The sequence below is a fragment of the Cheilinus undulatus genome, linkage group 17, assembly GCF_018320785.1.
Source record: "Cheilinus undulatus linkage group 17, ASM1832078v1, whole genome shotgun sequence".
NCBI lineage: Eukaryota > Metazoa > Chordata > Actinopteri > Labriformes > Labridae > Cheilinus > Cheilinus undulatus.
The window spans coordinates 187,953-211,350 of NC_054881.1; the positions used below are offsets into that span (position 1 = coordinate 187,953).

The following is a 23,398-nucleotide window of genomic DNA, read 5'->3' on the forward strand; positions in this document are numbered from 1 at the left end:
GGGACATACCAGAGTGAGGCTCCTGATCAGTGGACCAATCAGGATCAAGAGATGCTTCTGTATCTCCTCGTTCTGCCTAACCAGGATGTAAAAGATCTCCAGAAGACCAAAGGAGGCCAGGGTCAGTGCCAGGAGCTACAGGAGATAGACCGGGTCAGACTGGGTTTAAACCAGGTCAGATCAGGGTTAAACTAGAATAGACCCAGGAGTTACAGGTTTAACACAGTTCATATCAGGTTTAAACCAGGTCAGACCAAGTCTAAACCGGGTCAGTCTGGGTTTTAACCAGGTCAAGACAGGTTTGAATATGTATCAGACCCAGGAGCTACAGAGGATGGCCTGGGCTAGACTGTATCAGACTAGGTGGGTTAAACCAGGTCTAGAGCTGGTAGGTAACATGTAAGGAATTATCTAGGATAGACCAAGTCAGATCAGGTTCACCTGGATTAGAACTGGTCAAAAAAAGGTTCTGGTTCAGGTGTACACCCCCGTTAGAGTGTTTCTTACCGTCTTACTGCAGCAGAGTCTGGAGAGAGGAATGACGCCGCATAGTGGGCGGAGCTGCAGGTAGAGCACATAGAGAGGAGAACAGGTCCACAGGTAAACACAAGGGAGCCAGACCAGGACCGTGTGCTGGAAACACCGAGTCAGGTCAGGATGGGGAGTGTACCATGTGACGTTCCAGTCCTGCATCAACAAATGACACAATCAACACACAATCCAAGGTCATCATGTGACATCACCGAACACCAGCACACGCCAAACTAACTCATCATCATCATCACACGCCAAACTACCTCATCATCATCATCACACGCCATCTTACATCATCATCATCATCACACGCCAAACTACCTCATCATCATCATCACACGCCAAACTACCTCATCATCATCATCACACACCAAACTACCTCATCATCATCATCACACGCCATCTTACATCATCATCATCATCACACGCCAAACTACCTCATCATCACACACACCAAACTACCTCATCATCATCATCACACGCCATCTTACATCATCATCATCATCACACGCCAAACTACCTCATCATCATCACACGCCAAACTACCTCATCATCACACACACCAAACTACCTCATCATCATCATCATCACATGCCATCTTACATCATCATCATCATCACACGCCAAACTACCTCATCATCACACACACCAAACTACCTCATCATCATCACACGCCAAACTACCTCATCATCATCACATGCCAAACTACCTCATCATCATCACACGCCAAACTACCTCATCATCACACACCAAACTACCTCATCATCATCATCACACGCCATCTTACATCATCATCATCATCACACGCCAAACTACCTCATCATCATCATCACACGCCATCTTACATCATCATCATCATCATAAACACACCATCCTACATCATCATGTGACTAAGCCACCAGCTCCTCACGGCTTTCTTTCAGGGTTAGTACCACCAGTTTTCTCTACAGCTGATCTTTTTTTGTCCTTTAATCTTTTATGTTTCATTCCTTATAAAATCTTTGACTTCCTAATATCAATTCATTCTTCTATTCAAGCAATGACTTTATTTAATGAATTTTATCTTGTATTTGAAACTCACCCAGAGAGGATCCAGACCGTTCAGACTGCAGAGTTCCTCCATCTCCTCTGTCTTCTGATCTGATTTAATGATTTCTATTAGACTGATCTGTAGTTATTGATCTCTACGTTGAAGTTTTTCTCTGAGCTCTGGATCTTCTGATGTTGTTTTCGGTCAGAGACCACAGCTGAAAAGAAAACGTGCTGTTTGTGTGTGTGTGTGTGTGTGTGTGTGTGGCGGGGGGGGGGGGGGGTCCTGTCCCAGGTCCAGGTCTGTTGTGTCCGTGTCTGAAAGAACATTCTATTTAAATCTTATCTCTGACCATGATGTGAAAGTCTCACCATCTCTATACATTCCTTGTGTGTCCGTGAGGCGTTTACTGACACTGGGCTGTACAAAATAATACCTCCACTGATGCCTTCAGGAATATCAAGCACTGTGGGAATAACCAGCTGTTCCTTTTGTATTTTATTTTTTTACTTTAATAACCACAGGAACTAAGTATCTGACATTCATAAATAAATCCTCATCCATCGATCACACATCCATCCACATCCTTTCAGCCAATCCTAGGCATTATTTTCTGAGACCTCCCCTCATACTGGTTGAACGCCAATGACTGGACTGATACCTAGGGCCAAAAAATGATTCACACTGAAACCTATGAGCAATTTAGAGTCACCAGTCAAACTAACGAGCGTGTCTGCAGATTGTGGGAGGGATCCAGTGATCCTGGACAGTACATGGAGACTCTGTACAGAAAGGCCCTGTGTGACTAGGATTCAGAACAGAGACTTTGGACTCTGAGGAGACAGAGTAGACTACTACGCCACCATAAAGCCAACCTACCTACCAAAATAAAAGTCTGATTTTAATGGAAGAGCCAACCTACCTACCAAAATAAAAGTCTGATTTTAATGGAAGAGCCAACCTACCTACCAAAATAAAAGTCTGATTTTAATGGAAGAGCCAACCTACCTACCAAAATAAAAGTCTGATTTTAATGGAAGAGCCAACCTACCTACCAAAATAAAAGTCTGATTTTAATGGAAGAGCCAACCTACCTACCAAAATAAAAGTCTGATTTTAATGGAAGAGCCAATCTACCTACCAAAATAAAGGTCTGATTTTAATGGAAGAGCCAATCTACCTACCAAAATAAAAGTCTGATTTTAATGGAAGAGCCAACCTATGTACCAAAATAAAAGTCTGGATTTAAAGGAAATGGTAAAAAAAAAAAAAAAAATTTATAGAAATATTTTTTATCAACATTTCTGATCATGATAAAACACCTTTAGTGATCTCTAATCAGACTTTCTTTATCGATCTCTAATCAGACTTTCTATATTGATCTCTAATCAGACTTTCTTTATTGATCTCTAATCAGACTTTCTTTATCGATCTCTAATCAGACTTTCTTTATCGATCTCTAATCAGACTTTCTATATCGATCTCTAATCAGACTTTCTATATCGATCTCTAATCAGACTTTCTTTATTGATCTCTAATCAGACTTTCTTTATCGATCTCTAATCAGACTTTCTTTATTGATCTCTAATCAGACTTTCTATATTGATCTCTAATCAGACTTTCTTTATCGATCTCTAATCAGACTTTCTTTATCGACCTCTAATCAGACTTTCTATATTGATCTCTAATCAGACTTTCTTTATTGATCTCTAATCAGACTTTCTTTATCGATCTCTAATCAGACTTTCTTTATCGATCTCTAATCAGACTTTCTATATCGATCTCTAATCAGACTTTCTTTATCGATCTCTAATCAGACTTTCTTTATCGATCTCTAATCAGACTTTCTATATTGATCTCTAATCAGACTTTCTTTATTGATCTCTAATCAGACTTTCTTTATGATCTTTTCATCAACTCTTTATTTTTTAATCAAACATATCAGTCAAATACTTGTTTTATTTTCTTACAGATGATCATTTCACATGAAAAAAAATTATGTGAGACAGTTGTACACTAACGGCATTATGGATTATCCACAGGAAGTCACAGTTGCCTTGGAAATAGGAAGAGGTGGGACCATCTGTGATCTGGAAAAATAAATAAATAAAAAACTCAGCATTTCTCTTGTAGACACGTTTGTTCTATGTTCAAACAAATTGTTCTGAATATGTATTTTAAACACACATGTTGTAAACATGTGACTTTTAACGTGTTCTAAACATCCATGAGAAAATGTCTGCTCAATTCACATGTTTGGAACACATGCTAAGAACACACCTGGAAAGATATACATATAAATATCGAACACATGGTCTCTGCTCATGCATCACTCATACCTGACCACAGATACACTTTATGGACAAAACTATTTGGCCACCTGTCCACTCCACCAACAGGGACTGTAATACCACTGTTTTCAGATCAATGGACTTTAATACCCAAAGCTCTGGAACAATCTACCTGAGGAAATCAGGTGGGCTAACTTGTGCTTTCCTTTAAGTCACTTTTAAAAATATATTTTTAGTGGAGTGCTTTTTTCTGACTTCATTTAGGGGTGGAAAGTAATATGTCTTTAGAGCGGGGGTCATCAACTCCATTTTCACAAGAGCGAGCTTTTTCTTGGTTGGGTGGGGGCCGGGCACTGAAATAAAATCAGTATTTCCATCTAATTAACATACTCTTCCAAAAAACAATAGCTGTCCAAGATTAATGGAACTTTAAGCCTTTAACAATGAGCTAAGTTGATGGCTGTATCTCAGTTTGACTTTTCTATTGCTTGGGTCTCTGGCCAACCAGAGACTCATGGAGAGACTGGAGGAATAGATGAGAGGACTGAAGCCAAAAGACCGATGTTTAACGGCCCATGGGACATCCTTCCCTCCGCAGCATCACGTGAAGTGAAGTCAGTTTATGGTGACCGTGCTGGCTGATCATCAATCGGCTGATCATTAATCAGCTGTCAGGAGGCATAATCAGCTGATTCTGTCTACGCACATTTATACTGTATTTAGTCTAATCAAAAATCTGCATTTCCTTGTTAAATGTATTAACAACATACTGGATACAGAGCTCACTCAATGTCCAGCATTATGTGTTCTAGGTGCCTTTCCAGCAGATACCAGATTATGTCCAAAGATACGTTCCTGGGTGAAACTGACTTTAACAACAGGGAGCAGGATTGTTTTGAGACATTGGAAATCAACAGACAAAACCAGTTTTGGGGAATGGAGGGACGAGTTGGCAAGGGTTGCTTCATTCGAACAGTTAATATACAGAATTAATAACAACGTAAAGGAATTCAGATCTATTTGGGGTTCCTATCTGGAAACACTTTGCAGAGAGCGAGGGTTATCGTGGAGCGATGTTACAAAGAGATGTTTGACACTCATTACTCTTGTCCCTTTTTCTAGACAGTAGAATGAAATGTGCTTGTCATATGACTGTTATCTACAAAAGGCTTATAAATGGACAGGAAATTTAATGTAATATGAAGACAATGTGTCATGAACTGCTAAGATGAGTGTGAATGCCATGCTTTTGTTTTTGTTTTTGTTTTCCTTTGTTTGTTTTTGCTGCTTGTTTTTTTTTTTGCTTTTTGTTTGTGGTTGTTGTGGTTCCTTGTTTTCCTTGTGCAAGAATGTAAACTTGGTTTGGATTTATTTACCCATCGCAGTAGTGTTAGAAATGTATATATTATTGTGAATATGGGGTATATGGTACACACTGCAAAAAATAAATAAATAAATAAAAGCACAAAAAAAAAATCTGCATTTCCAGTGTTTGGTCTCAGTGTGGGATCAGAAAAACACCTGCATGAAGAGAAACCTGTCTCTATCAAGACGTCTCTATGAAGACTTAGCTGTAATATAGTCATATTTTAAATGACTATTATTGGGTTAAATTTGGACCAAATCAGACCGACAAAGCATAGCCCAGTTTCCTATGACTATCTTTTGACTAAACTTAGGCTATGACGGACTGACTGTAGCCTGAAAAAAAGTCTAAATGATGTCAGTGTTTGGGGTTAGGGAAGATTTATATCTGACTGATTTGATTTTATGAGCTTTTAACATGTTTTATGTTTGACGGTGAATCAGAAAACTAATCAAATATTAAACTCCATACCGGTTCACTCTTTGATATTGATTTTATTAAATGTATTCTCAATACTTCACCATAAATGCTTATTTCAAACACTTTTTAAATTCAAGCCCATAAGTTATTGAGCCTTTTAAAACTTCTGATGTTTATACATACATGAAAAATGACCAACTTTGGCCGTTTTACTGTCAATTTTCAGGTGTCACATCTGAAACAGTCTCTGAAAGTACGAATATGACGGACTCAAGAATGGTTCTGCCTCAAACTAGACATGTGTGACAGCTTGTGCTCTGCAGGAGTTTTCACCAGAGGGTGTAGTGGTTATTAGCTGCCAAACTTTGTTCAAAATTCACATGTACAGTCAAGGTCTGCCCCTCTACACACTGTAAGGTTTGTTTTATTGTTTTGCTCTAGCACCCCCTACTGGCCACACTAAGGGACACAACTGTTCTTTTAAAAATCCAGTTCCCTTCAAATTTCACATGTAGGATCAGGGTCTGCCCTTTTACACATTTAAATGTTTATTTTATGGTTTTGCTGGAGTGCCATCCACTACATAATGCCAGTGGCACCTCTTACATCATGTATCCTATCATCATTGAATGTTATATTATAAATAGTCCTGCCCTGATCCTGATCCAGCAGCTTCCTTTGTCACACTGCCACCTACTGTTGACGGGCAGTACTACCTCATATACAAAGTGCACTGTGCTTTTTATTTATTTATTTTTATTCTAATGTAAGGACACTCACAGGGGGATCTACGTGGTCTCTCTGCCGTGCTGTAGCATACTGCACGGGTTTGCTAGTTCTTGTTTGAGACTTACTCAAGATCTGAAGCTGACACCCACTGGCGGTGTTTCCGCCCCCTGGGAGGATGACGTCTTCTCATTGGCTCACCAGACACTCTGTAAAAACCATAGTAAAGTCTGAAATCACACTGACACTCCCACCCTCGGCATGATTACGGCATGTTTGGTTAGCCCATTGACACAATTATAAAAAAAGGTTCAAATCTACTACTGCTGATAACGATGTCACAGGGTCACATGATTAAAACAAGCTAAATCAACAGACCAGTACCAGTAATCACTGAGAGTAGTCTAGAGGGTCTATTAACAGTTTGGGAGCCAATGGATGGAACGTTGTCACCCAAAAAGGGAGCGTGGGTCACTCTTAATAAACATGGTTACTCTCTCTCTCGCCCACTCACCTCACTTCCATAAAAGGAATTTCCTCCGTCTTCCTGTCCGCTGACCCTGTGGGCTCCACCAGCTGCTTCCTGTTCACACAGACACTACAGTAACCAATCAGAGATCAATATCAGTCTCAGCCAATCAGAATAACCAATGGGTTTCTTACCGGATGTGTTTCCATGTTTGGGCATCAGGACTGCACCTGAAAAGGTTAGCATGAAAGGGTTAGCATTAGCTTCACAAGCATTTTCAATTGCTAGCTTTACATGGCTGTAGCTTTCTCAGAGTCCAGGACCCTTCCTCTGTAGGAAGGATCCTCCCACGTCAGGACCCTTGGAGGCGAGGCCAGAGTCCTCCTTGGTAACTCTTGAAAAAAAGTTTGGAACAGACTAGCGAGTGTACATGATTATGTCATAAGTTTTACCCTGCACTGTCTAATAAGCTATCACATCATCATATAATCATAATATATATTTAACGATATGACTGTATAATCATACTGATCATTTCATATAATCACACAATATATAATATAATCATATTATGTGGCACTACTTTTACCCGTCCAGCTTTACTGTGATGAAATGAAATAATGACTTTATATTTATAGTGGAAACAGGACATTTTAAAGTGTATTGAACGCGCTAGGATCCGGCTTCTTCCTGATATTACGCTATTTGTTTATTTTTTTTAAAAAAGGAAAACAATGCACAATGGATTGTGGGTAATTCCTGTGAGAGGAGGATACACATATGCATCCTTGGAAATCCTTTGAATGAGGGACTCAGTCCTTGGAAAATTTTTCAAGATCCTTGACATTGGAACATTCCTCTGACAGCAGTCGATGTAGTTTCCTTCAAAAATGGCCGCTCCAGGATCCTTCTTTGGCTTTGAGAAACAGCTTGTGTTAGCATTAGCATTAGTTAGCATTAAATGTCTCTGTTAATACTGTCACTGGAATCACATGTTGTGTCTGGTTTAGTTTATTAGAATTAGCGTTTTGCTAACATAAGCTGTCTATACTGGGTATGCATGTGACGCCATAGCGCCGCGAGTCTCTGGCATCTCAGCCTCTGAGCTGGCGACAGAACCTAGTGAACATTCCAGCTGAAGGAGGCTCTTTTTAATAACTACACCTTGATGATGTTCACCGTGGTCAGTCCAGATCCTCAGCTGATAGAATCTGTTCATAGAAATGTCTGGAACCATAAATTTGAATAAAGACAGCTGGACAGCAGCTAGGCTAACACAAGCAGTCGGATAGTTATGGTTATTAGCTTAAACTCCCTCCATTCCCCATCATCTTATCTTAAAGGAAAATGAAGGCCAAAATTGCAGCAGATCAACCAGACAGTAAAATAATATCTAAGACAACAAGGCTTCTGTGTTTTCTAGCTGTAAATAGTCCTGTGATGTCCGATTAACACGGCTGGTTTTACAGGGAAAGACCAAAAAGTTAGAAGATATTTAACGTATGACGCTAACAGTTAAACCACATCATATGAAGGTTGAGAGCTGTAGAGTGTTTATCAGATTAGAAATAAAATAAAAGTTTAACTGGGGTTAAAAATTAACGAGATTAAGAAAGACCGACGAGGTAGACTAGGCTGATCTCGTGTGATAACAGATTTAACAACTACATCTTTTTAAAGATGAGCTACAGTAAGAGGTAAACCAAACACTGAAACTGAAAAACAGCTGATCTAAACTCTTCACTTTAACCACGCTCACTGATGAACCAGGCTGTGTGAGCCTGAAACCAAGTCCATTATAAATGTCTGGACAGTCGATAACCACATATGAATGTCAACGGTCAACTGTGTCTTTAGGAAACCCATCTCTGTCCAGTCCAGATATCCCTGAATGGGTCTGAGTCTGCTTGTCTCCTGTTCTCATGTGTTTCCTGTATGGCAGACTGCCGTTTTACCCGGCTGAGCAGTCGTGACGCACGCTGAAAGTGACGTCAATGCATACCCTGTAAGGATAGCTGTATGTTAGCATTAGCTGCCTGTTAGCATTTTTTCCATATTTTTGTACAATTAGTCATCTATTAGCATTAACAGTCTGTTGGTCAGGTAAGGTCAGGAGAGGTCAGGTCAGATTGGGTGGGGTAATCTGAGGTCAGGTGAGATCAGGTGGGATCAGGCGGAGGTCAGGTGGGGTCAGAGGAGGTCAGGTCAGATCAGGTGGGGTTATTCGAGGTCTGGTGGGATCAGGTGGGATCAGGTGGGATCAGGTGTGATCACGTAGGGGTCAGCTGGGACCAGGTGGGGTCAGATGAGGTCAGATGAGGTCAGGTCAACTCAGGTGGGGTTATTTGAGGTCGGGTGGGATCAGGTGTGATCAGGTAGGGGTCAGCTGGGATCAGGTGGGGTCAGATGAGGTCAGGTCAAATCAGGTGGGGTCATTTGAGGTCAGGTGGGATCAGGTGGGATCAGGTAGGGGTCAGGTGGGATTAGATGGGGTCAGATGAGGTCAGATGAGGTCAGGTCAAATCAGGTGGGGTCATTTGAGGTCAGGTGGGATCAGGTGTGATCAGGTAGGGGTCAGGTGGGATTAGATGGGGTCAGATGAGGTCGGGTGTGACGTACGATCGGGCACGATTCCTGTGTTTGGCGGCATGGTCACCATGGCTACCCCTGTATGAAAACAGGAAGTAAATTAGAGTGATGCAGGACGCCAATCATCAGGAAGAAATTCAGAGTTGTTCCTCACCTGGTCTTTGACCCCCGTTTCCGACGCTGCCGGTTACTATTTTCTGATTCGCTGCTGGTGTTGCCATGGGAACGAGACCTGGAGGTCAAATATTGAAGAACTTTAAAAAAAAAAAAAGGTTGAAATATTTAAAAGCCTTTAAAATCTTTAAAACATTTTAATGTTTTTGAGATCTTAATTACAGTTGAAGACTGAAAATATAAAAACACCAAATCTATTTGAAGGTAATCAGTAATCAAAAGTGAATGTTCAACATTATTTAAATTTAAATAAAACTTTTATTTCTTACTGTTGTCAACATAGCAGATTTAGTTTCATTAATCGTAAAGTGTTTTGGATTTTAACCTGAGATTTACAAACCTCCTGTCCTGTTCTCTGATTGGTCGATCCCCATCCAGACTCCTGCTCCGCCTAAAAGACAAACCAGAGAAATATAAAACATTTATTCTTTGTTTATCGGTTAATTTGTTTATGTATTTGTTTGTACCTCTGTCGTTGTCCTCTATCTTGACTTTCTTCTTCTTTGGTGTTTGGGGGAAATTTGGGGTTGTACAGGCCACTGCAGTAAATAAAATGATGTAATTCAGGGATTTTATCGTATTTGTTAGATAATGAAATGTAATAAAGACAGATCTAAATGTTTCTGTTTTTATGACACTGTTGTGCTCCAGCCGTGTCTTCTCTCTACTCCAGGACCAGGTCTCTGCTGGATCAGCAGGTTGAACCAGATGTTTTCAATTCCCAGACCATAATAATATATATATCATTCTTCCAGAAGGTTCCTGGCCTGCTCTAGAGTCTCCTCTCAGTTGTTCATGCCTACAGGCATGTCAGCAGGTATTTACTAGCTTTTAGCCGGTTTAACGGGCACATGACGTTAAAATGTCTGAAATCACGCCAGTTACCAAACGAGAGAATAGTGAATAATTACATGAGACAGCTGCATCTCAGTAAATTACAATGCCATCAACAAGTTGATTTATTTCAGTAATTCAGTTAAAAAATAAACTTTGTATTAATTCCACACAGACTGATCTATATCAGAGTTTGTTTCTTTTTAGCTCTTCTGCATTGTTGAATCTGGTGTTAAATGAATTCAACACTGAAATACATCAGTCTGTGTGGAATGAAGATTAAAACATATGAGTTTACCTTTTTGAATTGAATTACTGAAATAAATCAACAGTTATGATAATGATTAAATGATTTGATGATAATTTACACCTCAGAGCTACTGAATCTATGCAGGGAAATCAGCAGTATGGAAGGACTTTGAGTTTGCCATCTCTGTAGGTAGTAAAAGACGAGGACAGCTCTGAGACTGGTGGTGGACTTGGAGGACCAGGTAAATCTATCTGGAACCAATTCTCTGAATCAGAGATGTGGATAATCTTTACTGTTTATGTTTGTTTAAAATTAATCTTCATTGTTTATGTTTGTTTGTAAATTAACATCACTGTTTGTTTATAAATAATCTTCACTGTTTAAGTTTGTTTATAAAGGATCCTCACTGGTTGTTTATTATTAATCTTCATCGTTTATGTTTGTAATATAACATCACTGTTTGTTTATAGATGATCTTCACTGTTTATTAGGGTCCTTGCCCTTCAAGCAGGAGCTAGAAGGGCAAGGACCCTATGGTATTTCGTCCATTTCTTTCTTCTTATTATTATTCCCACGCCTCTTTGAACCTTAATTTGACCCCCTAAACATGCTCAAAAACTCACCAAAATTGGCACACACCTCAGTTTCGGCAAAAAATTTGATAAAATGAAAAAATTAACCCCAAATATGCCAAAATGTGCTCTCTAGCGCCACCTAGGCACACTAAAACGGCCCTCACGGCCAGTAGGAATGTCGTAGAGAGATCAAACCAACGTTGAAACGCTCGTCTCATCGAGACCCACAAATCACGCGCTGACACCCCTAACCTATCTCAAACAGGAAGCCGGCAATTTGCCTTTCAAAATAAAATTTTCTAGGAAAAAAGGGCTCTGATCAAAATGTATCTTCTCCTAGGCCGTAAATGGTATCAGCTTGAAACTCGCAGAGAAGACACACTAGGCCATGCTGATCAAAAGTTCTGAAGGAATTTGTTGTTTCTCAAATGGTTTCTGAAAACCAGGCCCTCAAAGCTGGTCAACCCCAAAGAAGCCCTCCCTGCTGCTCCCATTTAAATGAATGGGGTGACGAAAAATCTGATCCACATAAGCTGCAACAGTTGGGCCTCAACACAACAAACCAAAGGTCTTACAGCTTTAAAAATGACATGGATGGATTCCTGACAAAATTTACTACAAAACTATCTTATTTTTACAGAGATTTGGTCCAAATTGTGGCATCTGTGAGGGGAGATTCAAAAAGATTTCAGTCAATTTCAATCCTGATCAAGAGAGCAGTTAGGGATGATGTCATCCACTGATTGACAGATGAAAGCACCCGGAATGCAGGCATTAATTACCATGGCAACCAGGGGAAGCCCCTTAATGAGCTCTGATCACGCACACACGGAGCTGTTCCAATAAAGCAGCCCATTTAAACAAAGCTGTAACAGGATGGTGGGACTGTGGGTGGCTTCTCATCCACATACAGTCCCCCATAAAGTCTTTGGCCATGTCAGTCGCCAAAGACAGCCACACATATATCCCATATTAAGTGAATGGGAGAGATGGTGCATTTGTGTGTGTTAGCGCACGAAGCGCGCTTGAGTGTGTGTTTGTGTGTCTTACAGATGCAGGTTTTTTGAACATTACAATAAGCTTACCGTGCAGCTGGTCATGTGACTCACTGAAGGCGGGAAAATGGAATGCGTACTACACACCCATTACAAAGGCTGAGGCTCCTGACAGAGCTGCAGGGACACACCTCAGTCTAACTTTGAGCAGGTCAAAGGGTCAAAGAGGGATGAAACCCTCAAAGTGGAGGTCAAACGGGCAAGAGGGACGTGCAACAGACCGAGGACCCGTCCAATGCTGCTTGCAGCTTTAATTTATAAATGATCTTCACTGTTTGTTTGTAAATGATCGTCACTCTTTGTTTGTAAATGATCTTCACTGTTTGCTTGTAAATGATCTTCACTGTTTGTTTATCATTAATCTTCACTGTTTATGTTTGTTTGTAAAATAACACTGTTCATAAATAATTTTCACTGTTTATGTTTGTTTATAAAAAATCTTCACTGTTTGTTTATAAATGATCTTCACTGTTTGTAAATGATCTTCACTCTTTGTTTGTAAATGATCTTCACTCTTTGTTTCTAAATGATCTTCACTCTTTGTTTCTAAATGATCTTCACTGTTTGTTTATCATTAATCTTCACTGTTTATGTTTGTTTATAAATGATCTTCACTGTTTGTTTATAAATGATCTTCACTGTTTGTTTGTAAATGATCTTCACTCTTTGTTTGTAAATGATCTTCACTCTTTGTTTATAAATGATCTTCACTCTTTGTTTGTAAATGATCTGCACTCTTTGTTTGTAAATGATCTTCACTCTTTGTTTGTAAATGATCTTCACTCTTTGTTTGTAAATGATCTTCACTGTTTGTTTATCATTAATCTTCACTGTTTGTTTATCATTAATCTTCACTGTTTATGTTTGTTTATAAATGATCTTCACTGTTTGTTTATAAATGATCTTCACTCTTTGTTTATAAATGATCTTCACTCTTTGTTTGTAAATGATCTTCACTCTTTGTTTGTAAATGATCTTCACTCTTTGTTTGTAAATGATCTTCACTCTTTGTAAATGATCTTCACTCTTTGTTTGTAAATGATCTTCACTGTTTGTTTGTAAATGATCTTCACTCTTTGTTTGTAAATGATCTTCACTCTTTGTTTGTAAATGATCTTCACTCTTTGTAAATGATCTTCACTCTTTGTTTGTAAATGATCTTCACTCTTTGTTTGTAAATGATCTTCACTCTTTGTTTGTAAATGATCTTCAGTTTGTTTTTTTCTAAATTAACATAAGTTTGTTTCTAAATGATCTTCACTTCTTGTGTTTGTTTATAAATAATCTTATTTGTGTATGTTTCTAAATAATCTTGTTTATGTTTGTTAATTAACAACACTGTTCATAAATAATCTTCACTTTTTGTTTAAGAACAATCTCCACTGTTTGTTTATAAATGATCTTCACTGTTTATGTTCATTTGTAAATAATCTTTACTGTTTGTTTATAAACAATCTTTAATTTTTATAATAATTCTCACTCTTTTAAAATTATCTTAACTGTTTATAATTATCTTCACTTTTTATTTTTTTATTAAAATTTTTTTTTGTTTTTATGTGCTCTTACCTTAGAGGGCCGCTGGTTTCCCATGGTGCACTTGGCCTCACAGCGCCACTTTCATTCCCGCCCTCTGACCTGCAGAGCCCTGACAGGTGAATCATGTGATTATCACATTATAAAAGTGCTCTTTTCAGCCAATGACTCACCGTTGAACTGCAGCGGGGGCTGTCTGCACAACAATTGATTCACTGGTGACACTTGCTCTGCGATTGGCTTAAGGGTAGGAGACAGGGCGGAGACAAAAAAATCACTTCAAAATTAAACACTGAGTCAACAAAAGTTATAGAAATAGAATAAATATTAAGATTAGATTAAATAAAAGAAACTCAATAGAATGAAATAAAAAGTAATTAATCAATAAAATAAAATGACCTCATTAAAATGAAATCAAATCAAACAAAATGAAATGAAATAAATCAAATCAAATCAATAGAACAACATGTATTTGATGATAATTATTTAGTATACATACTGTAATGTTTAGCCATCACTGATGGTTTTTTGATGATATTCTTTTTTCTCAAACTGAAATCCAGAGTTTGGAGAGAAAGAGAGATGCTGCGAAAGAAAGAGAGGAGGGGGTCATAAATAGGCATTTTAGTTATCTAAGAATGTCAAGACATTTTAAAGATTCAAACCGCAAAAAAGAACAATGGATGTATGTATAAGTCTATACAAATAGATGGATAGTTTGTCAGATTTAGCAAAAACTCAAAAGGAGGACTCAAATGCCAATAAACCAAAGTAAGCTTAATTAACAAAAAAGCCAAGAAAATACTCCAACAAATCTTATTTTAAAAATCTAACAAGAGCAACAAAAAGACAGGAGGCAGTAGGAGAAGCACAAGAAGGACAGGGAGAAACACAGAACCTAAACACACAGGGATTGATTGCACAAGGAGAGACAGGTGTGACTAACGAGACCCAGGTGAAACTAGTGAGGGTAATAAAAGAGGAGAGAAACTCACGCAGGACGAAAAACTGGAATCACACTTAAGGAAATGAAACAACGAACAAAAAGGAACTTCAGAACACACAAGAACACTGGAGACAAGGAAGACATACATTAAAAAAGAGACACTAGGAGCGCAGAAACAAATAAAAACGCAGGAAGTTAAACTAGACATGAAACACAGGGGACAAAGAACAAATGCCAACACAGGGAGTTAAACTAGACATGTAACACAGGGGATTATAACTAACTCACAAATTAGCAAAAAAAAATCAAAACATAAGATACACCGAATAAACAAAGGAAAAGAATGAAAAACTCAGGAAAACAATAAATCAAAACCTCATACATGATATAGATGGATAGATAGATAGATAGATAGATAGATAGATAGATAGATGTTGTTTTTACCTGCTTTGTTTCAGTTTATTCGTTTCAGGATCTGACTCAGACATTCTAAAGAAAAACAAACACAGAAGGCAAGACTTGATGCAATGGGCATATATCATCTTAATCTATGAAGTAATGTTGGAGGGTGTGATTGGCTACAGAGGATGTGATTGGCTACAGAGGGTGTGATTGGCTGCAGAGGGTGTGATTGGCTACAGAGGATGTGATTGGTTGCAGAGGGTGTGATTGGCTACAGAGCGTGTGATTGGCTACAGAGGGTGTGATCGGCTGCAGAGGGTGTGATTGGCTATAGAGGCTGTGATTGGCTACAGAGGATGTGATTGGCAACAGAGCGTGTGATTGGCTGCAGAGGGTGTGATTGGCAACAGAGCGTGTGATTGGCTGCAGAGGGTGTGATTGGCTGCAGAGGGTGTGATTGGCAACAGAGCGTGTGATTGGCTGCAGAGGGTGTGATTGGCAACAGAGCGTGTGATTGGCTGCAGAGGGTGTGATTGGCCAGTTGATGGAGGTCAGTGTCACTTTAAAATTTAGTCTAGCTGATCTGATTTGAGTTTTATCCCTTGATCCAGTTAGAGATCCTGAGATCTTCACTATCCTCATTTGGCCGTTGACAGACATGTTCCTTAGACACTCTGGTTCTGGTTCTGTTCTAGTTCTGGTTCTGGTCTTTCTGAACCTTTACTGATCTACATCTTTAGATTCTACACAGAAATATAGAACATTGAACATTTTCTGGAACAGGAAATGTGAACTAGACAGAAATCATTCATTATGTCAAGCTAGGTGTACACTGTGCGATTTCAAGCTGACCATACGACAGTCGTGGCAGAATGTCATCTCATACTGAAAATGATCTGACTGAATCGTTTATGACGCACAACCATCGTGCACGAGTTGTGTGCTCACACAGGTCCACGGGTAGAAATATTTCCTGCTTGTTGATTTCCTTTATCATAGCAGGGTGCGTCAAAAAGTGATTCCAGCCATTGTCATGGTAATCTAGGAAGCTGTCTGACCGTTTACAAAGAAAAACAATCCCCAAAAGTCTCTATTCTGCTCACGTTTCTGCTCTCACTGTGAAGATACTGGAGTCATACGACCAAAATATCAAACATGCCAGAAATCCTCCCGACCAGATGGGAGCAGGTCATCAGGTCGTAGTTGAGCTGTGGTCGGCCATCGTGCACCCCTGTACACAGCACGGCAAACGACGCCTGATCCGACTGAAGGTCAACCCGACTTCAGAGTGAGTCATGCAACTCTAACTTTGTGGCTGAATCGCAGGAAAATCATACAGTGTACATCTGGCTTTAGACTCGATTAGAGCTAAAGCAGGTCTACTGCCCCCTACAGGCCAGGGTGTGGATATTTATTTTGTTTTTTATTGTTTGACAACTGTCTCTAATTTAGGGTTAGGGTTGGTCTTAGCCGTAACCCCAACTGTTCTGATCATCGATTGTCCTCACAGGTCAGACACCACAGAACAAGAACCTGAAAAAGATGTGATGCTCCACACAACATCTCCATAAACGTTTACAGTCGGAGCGATCAGCTGATTGAAAGAAGAACGACGTCTCTGAGCCCTGGAACATACAGAACAGAAATACACAAATATGTTAAAAAATTAATAACACAGAAATATATGTTAAAGGGGACATATCATGCAAAAACCACTTTTCAGGTTTTTCTAACACAAATATGTGCCCCTGTCCACAATCCCCTCTCTTTCTCCACCTTTCAGAAAATGTGTGCTGAGACAAGCCGTTCTCAGATTTTACACCTAGTGACCTCACCAGGGGCCTAAGCACCCGCCCCCAGGTTTGGTTGGCCCTCCCCCACTTGAAGGAAAGTTCTGCCCTCCTCTACTGATCCTCTCAGCTACCAGCTGAGATGCTGGATAGCTCAGTGGGTTACCCTGCTAACTACAGTCTGGGAGATTGATGGTTCAAATCCTGGTTTAAACTTTTAGGAAAAAAAAGTGTCTGCAATATCACGAGTGCTGCATCCATTTCCTGAGAGGGGTGTGGTCAAGGGTGGAGTCAGACAGCTAATTACCATTTCAAGCCACTGACAGAGAAACGGCTCGTTCTGAGAAGGGCTGAAACAGAGGGGTTTTTAGTCAGATTCAATACTAGAGTTTTTTTCAGCAACAAACTTCACTGGCATGTTTTGGAGACCTCTGAGACCCATATGAACTTGTCTAAATGGGGTAAAATAAGTCACCTTTAAAATACATGATAATACACAAAAATATGAAATAATACACAAAAAATATACAAATACAGAGAAAATACATGATAATAAAAATTATACACAAAAATACACAAATTTATTAAAAACTACCTGATAAAACAGAAATATATGTTAAAATACATGGTAATACAGAATAACATGCATGATTTTCAGTAGCATCATTATGACCACATTAGCACGGGCCTAGTTTTGGCATCAGGGCGCTAACAGGGACTCACGTTTTTTCTTACGACTCTGAGTTCAAAGGTTCGGTCTTTAAAGTGAAGTTTGGAGATTCTCTGCCTGGAACAAAAAAAAGTTTCAGAGTTTGGAGTTGAGATAAAATTACAGGAAAGGTTTTTGATAAGAAATTCACTGGAAAAACAACAAAGATAGTAGATGAGGTCTCACTCCTACTCTTTATAGATCACCAAAGATAGTAGATGAGCTCTCACTCCTACTCTTTATAGATCACCAAAGATAGTAGATGAGCTCTCACTCCTACTGTTTATAGATCACCAAAGATAGTAGATAAGCTCTCACTCCTACTCTTTATAGATCACCAAAGATAGTAGATGAGGTCTCACTCCTACTCTTTATAGATCACCAAAGATAGTAGATGAGGTCTCACTCCTACTCTTTATAGATCACCAAAGATAGTAGATGAGCTCTCACTCCTACTGTTTATAGATCACCAAAGATAGTAGGTAAGCTCTCACTCCTACTCTTTATAGATCACCAAAGATAGTAGATGAGCTCTCACTCCTACTGTTTATAGATCACCAAAGATAGTAGATGAGCTCTCACTCCAACTGTTCATAGATCACCAAAGATAGTAGATGAGCTCTCACTCCTACTGTTCATAGATCACCAAAGATAGTAGATGAGCTCTCACTCCTACTGTTCATAGATCACCAAAGATAGTAGATGAGCTCTCACTCCTACTCTTTATGGATCACCAAAGATAGTAGATGAGCTCTCACTCCTACTCTTTATGGATCACCAAAGATAGTAGATGAGCTCTCACTCCTACTCTTTATAGATCACCAAAGATAGTAGATGAGCTCTCACTCCTACTCTTTATAGATCACCAAAGATAGTAGATGAGCTCTCACTCCTACTCTTTATAGATCACCAAAGATAGTAGATGAGCTCTCACTCCAACTGTTCATAGATCACCAAAGATAGTAGATGAGCTCTCACTCCTACTGTTCATAGATCACCAAAGATAGTAGATGAGCTCTCACTCCTACTGTTTATAGATCACCAAAGATAGTAGATGAGCTCTCACTCCTACTCTTTATGGATCACCAAAGATAGTAGATGAGCTCTCACTCCTACTCTTTATGGATCACCAAAGATAGTAGATGAGCTCTCACTCCTACTCTTTATGGATCACCAAAGATAGTAGATGAGCTCTCACTCCTACTCTTTATAGATCACCAAAGATAGTAGATGAGCTCTCACTCCTACTGTTTATAGATCACCAAAGATAGTAGATGAGCTCTCACTCCTACTGTTCATAGATCACCAAAGATAGTAGATGAGCTCTCACTCCTACTCTTTATAGATCACCAAAGATAGTAGATGAGCTCTCACTCCTACTGTTTATAGATCACCAAAGATAGTAGATGAGCTCTCACTCCTACTGTTTATAGATGACCAAAGATAGTAGATGAGCTCTTACTCCTACTGTTTATAGATCACCAAAGATAGTAGATGAGCTCTCACTCCTACTCTTTATAGATCACCAAAGATAGTAGATGAGCTCTCACTCCTACTCTTTATAGATCACCAAAGATAGTAGATGAGCTCTCACTCCAACTGTTCATAGATCACCAAAGATAGTAGATGAGCTCTCACTCCTACTGTTCATAGATCACCAAAGATAGTAGATGAGCTCTCACTCCTACTGTTTATAGATCACCAAAGATAGTAGATGAGCTCTCACTCCTACTCTTTATGGATCACCAAAGATAGTAGATGAGCTCTCACTCCTACTCTTTATGGATCACCAAAGATAGTAGATGAGCTCTCACTCCTACTCTTTATGGATCACCAAAGATAGTAGATGAGCTCTCACTCCTACTCTTTATAGATCACCAAAGATAGTAGATGAGCTCTCACTCCTACTGTTTATAGATCACCAAAGATAGTAGATGAGCTCTCACTCCTACTGTTCATAGATCACCAAAGATAGTAGATGAGCTCTCACTCCTACTCTTTATAGATCACCAAAGATAGTAGATGAGCTCTCACTCCTACTGTTTATAGATCACCAAAGATAGTAGATGAGCTCTCACTCCTACTGTTTATAGATGACCAAAGATAGTAGATGAGCTCTTACTCCTACTGTTTATAGATCACCAAAGATAGTAGATGAGCTCTCACTCCTACTGTTTATAGATCACCAAAGATAGTAGATGAGCTCTCACTCCTACTCTTTATAGATCACCAAAGATAGTAGATGAGCTCTCACTCCTACTGTTCATAGATCACCAAAGATAGTAGATGAGCTCTCACTCCTACTGTTTATAGATCACCAAAGATAGTAGATGAGCTCTCACTCCTACTGTTTATAGATCACCAAAGATAGTAGGTAAGCTCTCACTCCTACTCTTTATAGATCACCAAAGATAGTAGATGAGCTCTCACTCCTACTGTTTATAGATCACCAAAGATAGTAGATGAGCTCTCACTCCAACTGTTCATAGATCACCAAAGATAGTAGATGAGCTCTCACTCCTACTGTTCATAGATCACCAAAGATAGTAGATGAGCTCTCACTCCTACTGTTCATAGATCACCAAAGATAGTAGATGAGCTCTCACTCCTACTGTTCATAGATCACCAAAGATAGTAGATGAGCTCTCACTCCTACTCTTTATGGATCACCAAAGATAGTAGATGAGCTCTCACTCCTACTCTTTATGGATCACCAAAGATAGTAGATGAGCTCTCACTCCTACTCTTTATAGATCACCAAAGATAGTAGATGAGCTCTCACTCCTACTCTTTATAGATCACCAAAGATAGTAGATGAGCTCTCACTCCTACTCTTTATAGATCACCAAAGATAGTAGATGAGCTCTCACTCCAACTGTTCATAGATCACCAAAGATAGTAGATGAGCTCTCACTCCTACTGTTCATAGATCACCAAAGATAGTAGATGAGCTCTCACTCCTACTGTTTATAGATCACCAAAGATAGTAGATGAGCTCTCACTCCTACTCTTTATGGATCACCAAAGATAGTAGATGAGCTCTCACTCCTACTCTTTATGGATCACCAAAGATAGTAGATGAGCTCTCACTCCTACTCTTTATAGATCACCAAAGATAGTAGATGAGCTCTCACTCCTACTCTTTATAGATCACCAAAGATAGTAGATGAGCTCTCACTCCTACTGTTCATAGATCACCAAAGATAGTAGATGAGCTCTCACTCCTACTCTTTATAGATCACCAAAGATAGTAGATGAGCTCTCACTCCTACTGTTTATAGATCACCAAAGATAGTAGATGAGCTCTCACTCCTACTGTTTATAGATGACCAAAGATAGTAGATGAGCTCTTACTCCTACTGTTTATAGATCACCAAAGATAGTAGATGAGCTCTCACTCCTACTCTTTATAGATCACCAAAGATAGTAGATGAGCTCTCACTCCTACTCTTTATAGATCACCAAAGATAGTAGATGAGCTCTCACTCCAACTGTTCATAGATCACCAAAGATAGTAGATGAGCTCTCACTCCTACTGTTCATAGATCACCAAAGATAGTAGATGAGCTCTCACTCCTACTCTTTATAGATCACCAAAGATAGTAGATGAGCTCTCACTCCTACTGTTTATAGATCACCAAAGATAGTAGATGAGCTCTCACTCCTACTGTTTATAGATGACCAAAGATAGTAGATGAGCTCTTACTCCTACTGTTTATAGATCACCAAAGATAGTAGATGAGCTCTCACTCCTACTGTTTATAGATCACCAAAGATAGTAGATGAGCTCTCACTCCTACTCTTTATAGATCACCAAAGATAGTAGATGAGCTCTCACTCCAACTGTTCATAGATCACCAAAGATAGTAGATGAGCTCTCACTCCTACTGTTCATAGATCACCAAAGATAGTAGATGAGCTCTCACTCCTACTGTTTATAGATCACCAAAGATAGTAGATGAGCTCTCACTCCTACTGTTCATAGATCACCAAAGATAGTAGATGAGCTCTCACTCCTACTCTTTATGGATCACCAAAGATAGTAGATGAGCTCTCACTCCTACTCTTTATGGATCACCAAAGATAGTAGATGAGCTCTCACTCCTACTCTTTATGGATCACCAAAGATAGTAGATGAGCTCTCACTCCTACTCTTTATAGATCACCAAAGATAGTAGATGAGCTCTCACTCCTACTGTTTATAGATCACCAAAGATAGTAGATGAGCTCTCACTCCTACTGTTCATAGATCACCAAAGATAGTAGATGAGCTCTCACTCCTACTCTTTATAGATCACCAAAGATAGTAGATGAGCTCTCACTCCTACTGTTTATAGATCACCAAAGATAGTAGATGAGCTCGCACTCCTACCGTTTATAGATCACCAAAGATAGTAGATGAGCTCTTACTCCTACTGTTTATAGATCACCAAAGATAGTAGATGAGCTCTCACTCCTACTGTTTATAGATCACCAAAGATAGTAGATGAGCTCTCACTCCTACTGTTTATAGATCACCAAAGATAGTAGATGAGCTCTCACTCCTACTGTTTATAGATCACCAAAGATAGTAGATGAGCTCTCACTCCTACTCTTTATAGATCACCAACGATAGTAGATGAGCTCTCACTCCTACTGTTTATGGATGACCAAAGATAGTAGATGAGCTCTCACTCCTACCGTTTATAGATCACCAAAGATAGTAGATGAGCTTTCACTCCTACCGTTCATAGATCACCAAAGATAGTAGATGAGCTCTCACTCCTACTGTTTATAGATCACCAAAGATAGTAGATGAGCTCTCACTCCTACTCTTTATAGATGACCAAAGATAGTAGATGAGCTCTCACTCCTACTCTTTATAGATCACCAAAGATAGTAGATGAGCTCTCACTCCTACTGTTTATGGATGACCAAAGATAGTAGATGAGCTCTCACTCCTACCGTTTATAGATCACCAAAGATAGTAGATGAGCTCTCACTCCTACTCTTTATAGATCACCAACGATAGTAGATGAGCTCTCACTCCTACTCTTTATAGATGACCAAAGATAGTAGATGAGCTCTCACTCCTACTCTTTATAGATCACCAACGATAGTAGATGAGCTCTCACTCCTACTGTTTATGGATCACCAAAGATAGTAGATGAGCTCTCACTCCTACCGTTTATAGATCACCAAAGATAGTAGATGAGCTCTCACTCCTACTCTTTATAGATCACCAACGATAGTAGATGAGCTCTCACTCCTACCGTTTATAGATCACCAAAGATAGTAGATGAGCTCTCACTCCTACTGTTTATAGATCACCAAAGATAGTAGATGAGCTCTCACTCCTACTGTTTATAGATGACCAAAGATAGTAGATGAGCTCTCACTCCTACTCTTTATAGATCACCAACGATAGTAGATGAGCTCTCACTCCTACTGTTTATGGATGACCAAAGATAGTAGATGAGCTCTCACTCCTACCGTTTATAGATCACCAAAGATAGTAGATGAGCTTTCACTCCTACCGTTCATAGATCACCAAAGATAGTAGATGAGCTCTCACTCCTACTGTTTATAGATCACCAAAGATAGTAGATGAGCTCTCACTCCTACTCTTTATAGATGACCAAAGATAGTAGATGAGCTCTCACTCCTACTCTTTATAGATCACCAACGATAGTAGATGAGCTCTCACTCCTACTGTTTATGGATGA

At 39.4% G+C, this 23,398-nt stretch overlaps 3 protein-coding genes across 4 annotated transcripts in view; all 3 read right to left on the reverse strand.

Moving 5' to 3' along the window:
- The window catches only part of LOC121525108 (multidrug resistance-associated protein 1-like), a 28,799-nt gene extending 27,142 nt beyond the window's left edge, over window positions 1–1,657 (reverse strand). The window contains exons 1-3 of the mRNA XM_041810912.1: window positions 1,616–1,657; window positions 508–687; window positions 10–135 (exon numbers count right to left, since the gene is read on the reverse strand). Of these exons, the coding sequence (XP_041666846.1) occupies window positions 10–135; window positions 508–687; window positions 1,616–1,657 (348 nt within the window). The remainder of the gene's footprint in view (window positions 1–9; window positions 136–507; window positions 688–1,615) is intronic.
- Window positions 1,658–3,503: 1,846 nt separating this feature from the next.
- LOC121524719 (band 4.1-like protein 4A) lies at window positions 3,504–15,371 on the reverse strand. Of its 2 annotated transcripts, XM_041810200.1 has the most exons (12): window positions 15,237–15,371; window positions 14,346–14,431; window positions 14,020–14,086; window positions 13,880–13,948; window positions 10,067–10,138; window positions 9,940–9,990; window positions 9,580–9,657; window positions 9,456–9,503; window positions 7,031–7,066; window positions 6,882–6,950; window positions 6,496–6,576; window positions 3,504–3,654 (listed from the first exon to the last, which is right to left on the reverse strand). In XM_041810200.1, the coding sequence occupies exons 1-12, from the start codon at window positions 15,332–15,334 to the stop codon at window positions 3,597–3,599; spliced, it is 813 nt and encodes a 270-aa protein (XP_041666134.1). In that variant the 5' UTR covers window positions 15,335–15,371; the 3' UTR covers window positions 3,504–3,596. The 2 variants fall into 2 exon arrangements, with proteins under 2 accessions (XP_041666134.1, XP_041666135.1); XM_041810201.1 differs by lacking the exon at window positions 9,456–9,503.
- Window positions 15,372–16,327: 956 nt separating this feature from the next.
- LOC121525184 (band 4.1-like protein 4) overlaps window positions 16,328–23,398 on the reverse strand; it is a 38,893-nt gene continuing 31,822 nt past the window's right edge. Inside the window, exon 8 of the mRNA XM_041811040.1 lies at window positions 16,328–16,459. Coding sequence (XP_041666974.1) covers window positions 16,328–16,459 — 132 coding nt within the window. The remainder of the gene's footprint in view (window positions 16,460–23,398) is intronic.